This window comes from Aspergillus ibericus (assembly GCF_003184845.1).
Source record: "Aspergillus ibericus CBS 121593 unplaced genomic scaffold BO80scaffold_58, whole genome shotgun sequence".
Taxonomy (NCBI): Eukaryota; Fungi; Ascomycota; class Eurotiomycetes; order Eurotiales; family Aspergillaceae; genus Aspergillus; species Aspergillus ibericus.
The window spans coordinates 127,921-140,569 of record NW_020292156.1 but is presented as its reverse complement, the minus strand read 5'-3'; the positions used below and the strand labels follow the sequence as shown (position 1 = coordinate 140,569).

The 12,649-nt window shown below is 53.1% G+C and overlaps 3 protein-coding genes across 3 annotated transcripts; 2 read left to right on the top strand and 1 right to left on the bottom strand.

Moving 5' to 3' along the window:
• Positions 1-180: 180 nt before the first annotated feature.
• Positions 181-1,507, bottom strand: BO80DRAFT_429134 (putative pyrimidine 5'-nucleotidase). The gene is made up of 5 exons (XM_025720399.1): positions 1,250-1,507; positions 1,175-1,187; positions 1,083-1,118; positions 593-1,018; positions 181-518 (listed from the first exon to the last, which is right to left on the bottom strand). The coding sequence occupies exons 1-5, from the start codon at positions 1,322-1,324 to the stop codon at positions 346-348; spliced, it is 723 nt and encodes a 240-aa protein (XP_025570728.1). The 5' UTR covers positions 1,325-1,507; the 3' UTR covers positions 181-345.
• Positions 1,508-1,885: 378 nt separating this feature from the next.
• BO80DRAFT_429132 (uncharacterized protein) lies at positions 1,886-4,861 on the top strand. The gene has a single exon (XM_025720398.1). The coding sequence runs from the start codon at positions 2,162-2,164 to the stop codon at positions 4,667-4,669; it is 2,508 nt and encodes an 835-aa protein (XP_025570727.1). The 5' UTR covers positions 1,886-2,161; the 3' UTR covers positions 4,670-4,861.
• Positions 4,862-8,838: 3,977 nt separating this feature from the next.
• BO80DRAFT_484502 (KH domain protein) lies at positions 8,839-12,460 on the top strand (the record flags this gene model as incomplete). The annotated part of the gene is made up of 7 exons (XM_025723470.1): positions 8,839-9,366; positions 9,442-9,723; positions 9,776-10,237; positions 10,296-10,620; positions 10,672-11,036; positions 11,088-11,285; positions 11,344-12,460. 7 exons carry the CDS (start codon positions 8,839-8,841, stop codon positions 12,202-12,204), a joined length of 3,021 nt encoding a protein of 1,006 aa, XP_025570726.1. The 3' UTR covers positions 12,205-12,460.
• Positions 12,461-12,649: the final 189 nt, after the last annotated feature.

Here is a 12,649-nt window from a genome sequence, read left to right as displayed (position 1 = left end):
TGACCCATCTGGGTAACCTGATGATCCCTCTTTATCCACCACGCACCCGAAGTTCTCGCAGCCGCAGCTGGCTTCTCTGACGGCCCTTGTATCATCATCGTTTGGAATATCCCGTCCATGATCTGTCCTTTGGCCCCTAATGCATCGGCTGTATTTATGATACAGCAGTTTTAGAATTACTTTCGTTCAAAAGGCGCAATTCATAACTAAATACATGCAACCCCGAGGTTAACGTTATATGAACTCTATGTCCGCATAAAGTAACGTCGCTCATAGTCTTCGTGACATCTTCAAACACGAGGCCGTTCACATCTAGGAATCTATCTAGTAGAGGGTATAATCTTTCTATGCAACCTGCTTGCTTTTGAACAGGTGCGGGAAGCAATTCCTCAGCTCCTCCAGGCTTCGGATCATGTATTGAGAGGCGGGGACGTGGGGCAGGGGCAGCCCGGGCTCGACGAGATGAGCTACGGCCCAGCCCCGGTCCGCGGCATGGGTACAATTCAGATGCGAGTCATCTTGAATACTCATCAGCATTTGCTTCGGGATAATGGATGCACATTGAGGAAAGGGACGTCGGCTAAGAACTCACCAACAAAATAGCACTCCGACGTGCTCGAAGCTCCCGCCTCCTTTTCCGCCCTCTCGTACATAACCTGGCTTGGTTTACAAACCAGTGGCAATTGCGAATAATCACAATACGTGATGCCCTCGAACAAATCGTCGACCTGCAGCAACTTCACCACCCGTTTCGCATGGGTCACGTATGCGTTCGTCAAAAGCCACATCCGCACCTTACTCCGGTCAATGTCCTCGAGCAGCCTGCGCAGTTTCGGGTCCGGTTTAAGGATGTCATCCAGGGGCAGCGCATCGTCGACTTCGCGATTAAATTCAAGGGGATCGATCTTGTGATGGCGCGTGAGACCTTCAATGGCGAGACCGTACTCCTTGTAGTACTTCATGTGGAGCATGTGTGCGTCATCGGCGTTCAGGGAGAGGTGCTTGACGAAGAATTTGTCTGGAACGGGGGTTAACAGGGTCAGCGCATATGTCTACAACAGGTCGCGATCGCGATGACTCACTTATCAAGGTCTGCATCTCATCGTGGATGTTGCACCCTACATGGAGTTGGTCAGTATCCTCGGGGTTAATACCTCGGCACAGGGGTTCCCACCTCTGGAATAGAGCTGCGGACCACATCAGTTAGTGACGAATGGCAAACGAGGTGGAGAGTGATGTGGCTACATACACAGTTGTCGATGTCGAAAAAGAACACTGGTCGAGGGTCCAGCGGCGCGCTGGCCGGAGAGCTGGAAGTGGCCATTGTTCTTCGAGGACGGGATATACTGCAGTAATGCGGAGAGAATGGAGACGTGCGGTAGGACGAGGGGTTCCGGAGAGGGATTGGAGCGGCAGGTCTGGCGCAATAGGCTCCGGGAGTTAATGATACTCTCAGGAGGGAGCGCAGGATTGAATGATTCATAGCAGATGTCTATGCGACCACTGGCCGGAGGGGGGAAATACACAGCAGAACCGGGAATCCGAGAGAGTGACTCCGACGAGGGGCGGGAGGAGCCGGCGCGGCATTTCCACTCTCGGTGTGCCTCAATTCGTTGGTTTCTTTTTCTCCTTCCTTTGGGTCGGTGTCACCTCGTCTCGTTCCCTTTTCTTTTTTATGTCGGGTGACTTGGTGATGGCCATTCTGAACCCAGTGCATGGCTCCTAGTAGATACTTACAGGCTCAACCAAGGCCGCACACCAATCATGACTGGGGAGGATTGCCCGTGAAGGGGATCGTGAAGTGACTAATCTGACTAGCGGCGCCGAGCAAGCTGGCTGGCTGGCGCGCCTCAACGAAGCTGCACTTTTCCTCCGCAACGGCAAACACTCTACCACGTCTTCCCGCACACTCTCCCTCCATCCTCCAATCTACCTCTCCCTCTCCCTCTCTCTCTCACCTCCCACACCTTCCCACCCACCACTCCTTCTTAGCCACCCATCCTAGTCTCCACTGACAAGTCAAGTGAGGCGGTGAATTGGATTAAAGTGCTACAACTAGGAAAAGCCGATGCAGGAAACTCATCGGACTTATTGGTGCCTGGTGTGAAACTACTCTTTCGGCCAGCTTAATTGTCTCCGGGATCATCTTCTATTTTAGACCATGGCAACAGCCCAAATCCCGCCAGCATCAGGCAGTAGTATATCTACCCGGCTGCCTGCAAGTGAGGAGGTGCAGGAGTATGAGAAGATTCTGAGAATAAGTGACGATATCTTTTCTGGAACTCACCCTAGATTGAAGGTTCCCCAGCAGTTTGTGCGCAAGCCCGCATCTCGAATCCCCCCTGCTTCTTCTACTCCAGCACAGGTAAAACTGGGTGACCAACTAAAGTCTCCCCCGAAAACTCAACCCCCTCCTTCCGCTCCGTCGGCAACCAGACCTGCGAACTCGCAGGCTCCCAGTGCCGGAAGTGCTCCTTCCGGCGCGCCCGGGCCTTCGCGTATACTCCCTAAGCCTGCCTCGGAGATTGATCCCATATTTCTGACCAAGTCGGATGATCTAGTCAGGGCAGAGCTACAACTGCAACGGCAGAGGGTGGAACGAGTCTTGCGGGAGCAGTTGGATCAAAAGCGACAGGAATTTAGGCAGAAGGCTGCTTTACAGGACGCAAAGCCGGACTTTGACGTTTCCGATGTGCTGGTGAAGGCCTTTGAGATGGTCAACCCATCTCCGTCAATCGATGCACCTGGTGCGGGAGAGCCCAGTGATTCCTTTGACGAGAATTCGTTCTACTCGAGTAGAGCCCCAGACTCCCCGCAGCACGGCGAGCAACCCAGGCAGTCTCCGGCACCTCAGTCTAATTCCGAGGAACTTGCTACTGAAGCTCCCGCAGAGAACTATTCAGATGAGTTGCAACGGCTTGAAGCCCTCAACAAAACTGGTTCGGATCAGGATGTGCAAGATACTTACCCCGTGGCAGACCACCTAGTACCCTATGACCAGAGGCACCCGCACCATGGTGAGGTGGACGTCGCCGCCCGCAAATTCCCCGAAGCCAACCCGCCGACCGATGCGTTTGAAGAGCCCGAGTATTCACCGCCGGCTCCCGGGGTGGCGCCTATGGAGAGGGATGATAATTATGGGTTGCAGAGGGGATACCCGGGTGGGACGAAACGTCGAGCGCCGGAAGGTCGAGCGCCGGAGCGACCCCGCCACGCTCGAAGATCCCTGTCGCCGGGCAGCGATGTACGGATCGTGCGAAACCACATCACGTCGCCTGCCGCTCCGCAGCCGTCCCGAGTCTCCCCGCTAGCCATCGCCAAGGTGCCTCCAGTTCACCAGGTGAAAGACTCGCGTCCCGATTATGGTCCGGAACGTCACGCGAGCCCGGAGGCTCCCGTTCAGCCATTGACGTCTAGGAAACGTAGGAGATTGGATGAGAGGGATCGGGCTCGTCCATCGTATACTAGAGCGCAGGCACCACTCAATGTTGAAGATTACATCAAGGAGGAACCTGTCTCACCGCCGCCGTTCACAGATACTCCGCAAGCTTACAGAAGCCGCCAACCCCAGGAGAGACCGGTGTACATTGACATTGCTTCCCCGCGCTATACACCTGTACTAGAAAGGAGAGAAGCGCCTGTCAGAGACCCGGCATATGAGTACGAGGTGTATGAGCCTCATGGTGAACCGGGGATTCCGCGGACTGTTTCCCGACTCAGCGCTAGACGCCCGATCCGGGATGATCAGGACTTGCGCCGAGTCGCGAGCTTGCATCAGGCTCGGCAACCGGAGTACGCTCGTGAATATGTTGACCAAGCCAGTCCGCAGACAATCCGAGCGGGGTCGTACGCCATTGTTGAGCGTCCACCACCCGAGCGCATCAGGTATTATGATGAGCTGGCCGCACCTCCTACAAGACGCTATGTTCCAGTTGGGGAATCGCCCACGTCCCCACGACTTCACGAGACCTATTATGAAGAGGAGCCTGCGACCCGGGTGATGGCACCGCCGCCGCGTCGGATTGTGATTGATGAGGATGGCAATCAATACTATGAGACGCTACCCGGTAGGCTGCAGCCCATAGTTCCGCCCCCTAGCCGGCTACCGAGAAGCGATGTCTATGATGACCGTGCTGCGCTGCGCCATGCGAGCGTGCGGGCGGCGTCTGTCCTGGAGGACCCATACGGGGGTCGGAGGTACGTGCAGGACATGCCACCTCCCCCAGCTGCCTATCGACGAGTCACCGACTACGCTCGGCCGGCCCCGAGTGAACGGCGGCCATATGGCGCGGCTCTTGACGAACGGGGAGCGTTCCCACGTAGTGCCAGCGTTCAGGTGACTGAATACGGGACTCGGCGTCCGCCTTATGTTGAGGAAGCTGAACTACCCCGGGAGCGGATTGTCCGGATGCCGAGCGTGCGCCCGCCAACCAGCCGGTACGAAGAGCCACAGGTGATCCAGCGGGTCGAGAGCGTCCGCCCTGGTGGTCGCGATGTGAGTGTCTACGTGGATGACGGTGCGCGGCAGCCAAGAGAATACATTGAGCGGCCTGTGTATGTTGCCACTCGTCCTCTCCGGGAGGAGCGATACTATGATGGGAGTAACCCGGAACGGGTCATCCTTGAGGGAGGGAGGGACGTAGTGCACCGAATGCCTCAGCGCTACTGAGGTTGTGATTAATGAACATTGGTATGGAGACTTGGCATGATTGCATTTGTTCATTCACCCGGATATTTCTGGTTTGTTGAGTTTTATTGTATCTAAAAGCGACCGGATGCGTGACTTCTGTATGATAGGATATACTAGCATGAACAGATCACTGGCAGTGCAGCGCCAGTGCGCCACAGCAATTGATTGGTGTTGATACCTGAACCATGACTTTAATCTTTGTATTTAACATGTCTGTAGCATACCTTGATGGAAGCACGAGGCGATCAAAATTAGTAGGCACAGATCAAACTGTTGCCATGCAGGAGGCTAATAAGGGACTGATTCTAACCAGGTCTTTCGAATTCTTAGACAATGAATATAGCCTCAGACGGTGCGATCGTGGTCAGCAATCCACATAATTCAACCACCACCAATCTAAAAGCAAATTGTTTATCAATAAATATATTATTCATTCATAGTCGAGAGAAATAAACACAAATTTATATCCTTGGGACAGAAGACCTTATATGAGCAATTAAAGTGTCCAAGTGAGACAACCCTCTCATCAATATATAGTACCCGAGGAGTATATTGTATATGACACATCAACCCACATCTCAAACCCATACTGTGTATACGGTGATAACTACGGAGTACAATGAAAGTTCGGGGTTGAACCCCGAACAAGCCAGCAAGCTAGTAAGCACACCCCTAATGCTCTGATTCTACTCCGTATTTTGTGGCTACTGCTGTGTAGATCCAACCATCTCCACACATGTCACCTCAACCTACAGTAACGTGCCAACACACTGCAGCCAGTCGATAGTACTTTTGTCTCGCCATACAGTCATCACTGCAATATCATCTGATATGACAGATACCCTACTTACGCCACTATCACTCGTGCTCCTATCATACTATCAGATAGTATGTATATCACATCATAAAGAGTACAGAGTAGAGTACAGTACAGCAGGGCCAAGTACACGCCAAATCCAAAATAGACAACACATCCGACACACCACATATATACGACCTGGCTACCTACCTGCATGCATGCATCACCGCACGGACAATGCAAGTAGCAGCACACACTATCTACCCAGTAGACAAGATACTGAGTCCCGAGAAGATAGCTAGCTATCTAGCTAGCTAGCTAGGGGCAACTGCAACCCTCCCTTCCACTTACATACATACATACCTACAGATAGGGTATCTGCTGTGTTGTATTGATATGGCGATTAAAATACTACAGACTTGTATCTTTGTTTGTATGTGTGTATGTGTGTATGTGTGTAGGTATGTATGGAAAGTGATGAGGTTCACGACCCACTCCCATGACGTCGATGAGTAAGTCTGGGTTCGATCGATCACGGTATATACTTTACTTGGGTGTATTTGTATTGTGGTTACGTACAGTGCGTATGGAGTACTCTGTAGATTATACGAGGTAGGTTGTAGTACTGTAGTGGTTCGGTCTAGAGAGGGAGGGTGATTTGTTGTTGTGGTGGTGGTGGTGGTGGTGGTGGTGATGGTTACATCAGTGATCTACAGTTGGGTGTCTGTCTGGGAACGGGGAGTGAGGAGAGGAAGGTGTCCTTGCTTTTTGGGTTGTTTTGTGTGCCCTGTCATACCTACCTACTTACTTGCCTATTTACTTACTGCTTTATCACTCACTCTTTACGGCCGGGTCTACCACACTCATCCATCTCTACAAGCAAAACAACTCATAGATACAGTCAATTACACACTACCCAAACCGTTCAAAGTAACCCATTAGACCTTCCACCAACTTCCGTTGCTCTGGTCGCAGCCAGCATCCGTAATTGCATCGAGGGATAAATGGTCCATGGAACCAGGGCTAATCCGGGAGATGATAATCGCGATAACGGATGGCTGTGACACTGGGGCGTCAGGTTGGCTTGATGGGTAAGCTGGGATTGGAATGGGGAAAGATTGGCTTCCGGGCGGAGAAAAGTCATGATACACGGTGACGCAAGGTCGGGTGGAAGTGTCTCATCTCTCTCTGTGGGTTGTTTCATTGGGGTGTCAATCGTGGAGTGTCTGAGAGTGTCTGTGTGTCGGGACGGGTTGGGTAGGTTGGCACATGACTTATGTTTGGGTCAATCTGTTCTTATGAGGTACTCCGTACTGTCTTGTGTGTCCTCTGTAGCCTGTTGTCTACTCCGTATGGTGTGAATAATGTTGCTATGTACGACTGGATTCCTGTGGACTTGGGGAATCCCGTCTCCAGGGCAGACTGGCATGGATGGACGCCAGTGGCAAATCCGAGCCCCTCGATTCCTTCCCTTCCCTTCCTTCCTGGTGGCTACTTAGCCCCGGAGTGAAGATGATGTACCTTACCTGGTCCTGTTAAGAACAATACCCTTTCAGACTCCAACGAATGATCAGGGCTCGATGCGCGCTGGCCCGGTACCTACCTACAGGTTGGTTGATCTGGATGGCAAACAGCTCGTTTTCCTGAAGCTTCCGGGATTGCCCTGCCTCCGACCCAACCGGTTATTGCTGATTGCCTGGCAGTGATGGAAGTGGAATTGGTAGTCGGGGTGATGTGGGTAATGGATCAGTCTTTGACGAATGTTGTTCCCTTTGTCCATATCAATGCATCCGTCCAAGCCGTTTGGAACCCGCCGCGAAGCTGGGCACAGCCTGAGGCAGGGATGGTCACTTACGCCGTATGGGGCGTAACAGCGGCCGTAATGCCGGATCCACACGTGACCTACGGGACCGGGATTTCTCGCTTGCAGACCTCAAACGGGCAAAGTGGGTGGGCCGTGCAGGGACGTCGATGAACGCAATCGCCCGCTTGGATGGAGTCGACTGACCGTACGAACTGGTACCGTACAGACTATTGACTGAGGGAGGGAGAAGGCAGAGAGGCATGGCAAGATTGGGGACAACAGAAATGGCCAAGTGACTACTAACTGGATCGAGTTGGTCCAGTCCACTGGTCAGGAATTGAGTTTATTCCTGGGGTGGTGACTCGAAGCAGGGACGACGAGTGAGTTTTGGTTGGAATTCAAGGCTCACAGTCTGTTGAGACTGTGGGGAGTCATAGTGGGAAAAAGTGGGTGAGAAAGAGAGGGAGAGAGTCATTCTTTCTGGGACCGTTGATTGGACAACACCAAAAGAGTCGAGATTCAGGATGATCCGACTAGCGTAAGCTGGAATAAGAATAGCAGTGATCAGAGAGTCGGTGGTGTTAGCAGGAATGGCCACGATCGTACTTTGGCCAGGCGATGCAAACATTGGGCCTAGACACTGGGCTGAGTACCCGCCCTTCCCGCTTGAGGGAAGCAGGGAGACAGCCAGCAACAGAAGAGGATCCCCAACATCCTGGGACGAGGATGAAGGATGAATATGATTCATGGGGAGTCGTCCTTATCTAGACTGCGTAGACCAGCAAGCATTTGAGTCCATCCACCAGACGGACTGGTCCAAGGGACGTTGGAGACCTGGGGCATGCAGGGCCGCAGGATACTTGGTGCCTGGGGACGGAGGGAAGGGAAGGGATTGCTTGCGCCCCTCCACCAGCAGCAGAGCAGCAGAGCAGCTGAAGAAGTGCTTTGCTGACTGGGCCTGCTGCTTGCCTGAATTCGGCCAGAGGAATCCGGCCTCCAAACCAAACCAAACCATCCCATTCCATTTCCTCCCCCAAGTTGCTTTGCTCTGCCTCTTCTCTTCCTCTTCTGCTTTTTCCGCTGCTAAAAAACCCACGCCGTTTTGTTGATTCATCCTACCCATCTCGTTCCCCTTGGGCCAGTCCCTTTGCCTTTTCTTTTTCCTTCCTTAGTCCTGCTTTTTCCCTTTCCGCCCCCCTCCTCTTCCTTTTCCTCACATCTTCTTTTCTCCCACCCCCCCTCTTCCTCGATACCCGTTTTGGTTGTAGACCTGATCGACTCATCCTTTTCCCACCCATTCCGATTTCAACCCGTTCTTGGTCACTCACCCACCAACACCACCACCACTTACCACCCATCTGCGCGCCCATCCCTGTCGTGAACGGCGACTGCAGATTCCCACTGTCCTCCAATCCCCGTCTGGTCTCCTCCGCCGCCTCCCCTCCCTCTTCCTACCCGCCCGTTCGCCATTCTCTACCTTCGGCCCTCCACGCCCCTCTCCCCCTCGACTCGTTCAAGGGGCCAGAGACTTAACTTGATCTTGTCATGCACAAGATCTCCAATTTCACGGGTCAAGCCCGTCATGGCTGGGAGCGAATGACGCCCACTTTTGGCATGTCTCGACCGCATACCGACATGGCTTCTCACTCGCTCCGTCGACCGCATGGCGCGCCGCCGATGACTCCCCCGACCGGCATCGACCCGACTGTCAACCTCTCTTTCAACGTGCCCTTTTCCTCCACCCTCGCCGGCCCCGACGTCGACGATGTGTTGCATGCGAGCCCAGCCGCCCTTCAACGTTGGACCTTTCCTGAAGGAACCCCCGAAGGCACGCCCGTTCACCAGCTACCGGTCCACGCGAACAACGTCGAAGCCCTGCGGAGGTTGTGTCGGCAAATCAGCGAGAGCAGTAATGGGAGAGTCGAGGCTGCGGTTACCTCGTCGGAGCCCAAGAGTGTCCCTTCGCTACAGCGGCGGCCTCAGGGTCTGGCGACGAACGTCTGCATTACGGGCGATGGAGAGACGGTGCGGAAAATGCGAGCGAGGGTGTTGAATGAAACTCCGATTCTGTTGGTATGTTGAAAATTCGAGTTCCTATATAGTGGCGCTCTTTATCCCGTTGGATCCGCTGACGGGGTCTTGCAATAGCGATGTGCGACCGTGGATGTGGACGTGCATTTGATCCTGGACGGGACCACCAAGAATATCCGAACGACTGTTTTGGATCATCTGGATACGCTGGCTGCCTACACTGGCACGGATATCTTCCTCCTGAGCCCTAAAATCCGCGACACGGATAGTGCGGTGGTGTCGTCCTACGGCTACGCCTCGGACAATGGGCTGGATCAACGGTTCCGGGTGTCTATTTACGGTGACATGGAGAGCGCTGAGCATGCCAAGACCCGGGTTTTGATTATGATCGATCAGATTGTGGGTTCCTTCTTCCGACTAACGAACGTTCTTGGGGACTAACTTTGACTAGCTTAAACGTCACGTGGACGCGATGAAGTTGGAATTGACCATGCACACCTTGGTGTGTGGCCGGACTCGCAAGAACATTAAGCTCATTGAGGCGGCCACTGGGACGGCCATCTACTTCCCGCCGCCGTTCCCTCGCATTTTTGGATACACACCGCCGGGCGCTAACCGTCGTAGCGAGGATGAGATCTACATCACTGGTGATACCCAGGAGCAGATCGCGCGTGCTAAGCAAAAGCTTCGGGAGCTAGTGATGGGGGTCAAGATCTATGTCAAGGATGTCATTGTCAACTCGAACAAGATCGACAACATTCTACTGGATCGTCTGGACAAAGTTCGGAAGGTTATGGAGATGAACGGTTCTTGCGTTCTCTTCCCCCAGCTTGGTACGCAGCGGGGTCTCGTCCGCATCCAGGGTACCGAAGTGTTGCATGTGGAGCGCACCGTCCGGGAGATCATGGCTTTGGTATGCTCCCGATGAAAAACATGGACTGCTTTGGATATTTTGACTAACATACAACCAGGCTGGTCAATTCTACAGTGCGTCGTGGTGGATTATTATGCCCGACCCGTCGCAAGGGGGATTCCGGGCGCCATCTCCCGCAGATGTTCGCACCATGCTGTCTGACATCTGCAGCAACTCGGGCGCTGAAGTCAGCTTCGACAATCTCACCTTCACCATCAATGGATCGGATGACGCTGTGAAGGCGGCGATGATGGTCATTAACCAGATCCCGTTCGTGCAGCGGAGCCAGTATCAGATGCGGGTGAAGATTGAGCTGGCCAACGAGCACAAGGAATTCGTCAGCGGCAAAAAGAACGGCAAGATCAACAAGATCATGGGCCAGAGTAAGTTGCGGACCAAGCGTCCTTGATTGGCCACCGTGCTAACTTGTCCAGGCAATGTGCAAATCATCTTCGATGGTTTCAACGAGTACAACTTCTACATCGACGTGTGTGGAAATCAGTACGAGTCTACCAAGAACGGCTTGGATCTTGTTGAACAGGAAATGCCGGCGTCCATCTCTTTCCATGTGCCCGACCAGTACCACAAGCGGATTATCGGAATCGGTGGTCAGCACATCCAGCGCATCATGAAGAAATACTCGGTTTTCGTCAAGTTCTCCAACGCTATGGACCGTGGCGGCATGGGCAAGGAGGATGACGACATCAAGGTTGACAATGTCATCTGCCGGACCCCAGCCCGAAATGCCCAGAGTCTCGATCTGGTCAAGCAGGAAATCATGGACATGGTCGAGAAAGTCGTAAGTTCAACCATTCATAGCAGCAGTGATTCGTCTCTAATACAATGACAGGATGCCGAGTATGTTTCTGAACGCGTCGTCATCAATCGGTTGTATCATCGTGAATTGCTTGCGCGCATGACTGAAATCGATGAGCTCGAGAAAAAGTGGAACTGCAAGATTGAGTTTCCTAGCACTGAGCTTGCCAGCGATGTCGTGACTATCTCCGGTCCCGAGTACCAAGTCCCCCAGGCCGTTGACGCCTTATTGGTGAGTATCAGACACGCTTTCTCTCTTTTCCTATCACAGGTTACTGATAGCATCATAGGGAATGGTTCCGGAGAGCCACGAGCTACTTTTCCAGAGCTCTGCAGAACTGCGCGAGTATTTCAAGTCTGCCGAATTTCACGATGACGTGTGTGCCAAGCTCAAGGACCAGTATGAGGTCGATACCACCGTGGATACCAGTTCCGACCTCCCGGTGTCGTCTTCCGACAGCGGCTCTTCTTCTCCCGTCTTTGGGCCCGAAGATCGAGCTGTGCTCGGGTACACTCGCAACAATGCCGGTGGACTGAAGGATGCCATTGACTTTCTGATCTCCCGCTTGGTGGCTCACGGTCTTGACGCGACTACGGTGAAGGGAGCTATTCCTCGTCCCAAGTCCGACTCCTTTGAAGAGTCCCTTCCCTTCTTTGATTCGAAGTTGCTGCAGCATGCCCCTGCCCCGATTGTCACCGACTCCCCCACTCGCCCCAGTTTCTCGGATGAGACCAGCGAGCGCGGATCCATCTTCGAGAGACTGCGTAAACCTGGCAGCATTTCCTCCTTCTCTTCGTTCATTGGCCGCAAGAATCACTCGGCCTCTCCCGGATCGTTCTTCAAGCATGCGTCCAGTAACGCCTCGAAGGCGTCACTGGTCTCCATGGAGTCTCGAGACAGCGGTTACCGCAACCCATGGAATGATTCTGGCGTGAACCTTGCCGAGGACGACGTGCCTGTCCTCGGAAGCTCTCACAGCCACAGCAGCAGCAATGGCTGGCCCGCGCGCTTTGACACCAAATTTCCATTCGGTACGGCGCCCGGGGACATGACTCCCAAGCATGACCCGCGCGCCTCTTTTGACAGTGGTCGTCCTAGTACTTCCAATTCTACTTCTGGATACCCGGCCCCCATTGGGCCACCGCGTTAAAATCAATGTCAATTTGCAGCAGTATACCCCAAGAGACTTTTTTTTTTTTTTTTTCATTTTCGTTTCCTGTTTTGCCTTTTGATTTGTTGTCAGCGATTCGTGTTTCGGATTTATTTTGATACCACAGAGTGCAAGCCAATAAGACGTCTGGAAGAGAAAAGATACAAAAAAAGCAAAAGAGGGAAGAGAAAAACGAGTGAGGCACTGCCATGGTGACCGTCATTGTTTCATTCTTGGCTTCCTTTCTGTCCCTGCTATATTCTCCCCTCTAAATCTGTTTTGCAAGATGTTCATTGCTGCTTCTTGTTTGTGTTCGGTCGTTCTTCAGCCGGTGTGTGTAGGTGCTAAACGTGCCCTTGGGAAAGGTTTTGTATGGGAACCACAGTGGAAGATGGGATTTTCGTTAAGACATTCCAGATATGATACCAAGTGAAACGATGGTGTA

What these genes read in the sequence shown, in the direction of transcription:
- BO80DRAFT_429134 (XM_025720399.1), bottom strand. Translation starts at nt 1,324, where the DNA reads ATGGCCACTTCCAGCTCTCCGGCCAGCGCGCCGCTGGACCCTCGACCA. An exon ending in TGAGATGCAGACCTTGATAA is followed by an intron (nt 1,019 to 1,082) that starts GTGAGTCATCGC and finishes CCCCCGTTCCAG; the next exon opens with ACAAATTCTTCGTCAAGCAC. An exon ending in GTCGGAGTGCTATTTTGTTG is followed by an intron (nt 519 to 592) that starts GTGAGTTCTTAG and finishes TGAGTATTCAAG; the next exon opens with ATGACTCGCATCTGAATTGT.
- BO80DRAFT_429132 (XM_025720398.1), top strand. Translation starts at nt 2,162, where the DNA reads ATGGCAACAGCCCAAATCCCGCCAGCATCAGGCAGTAGTATATCTACC.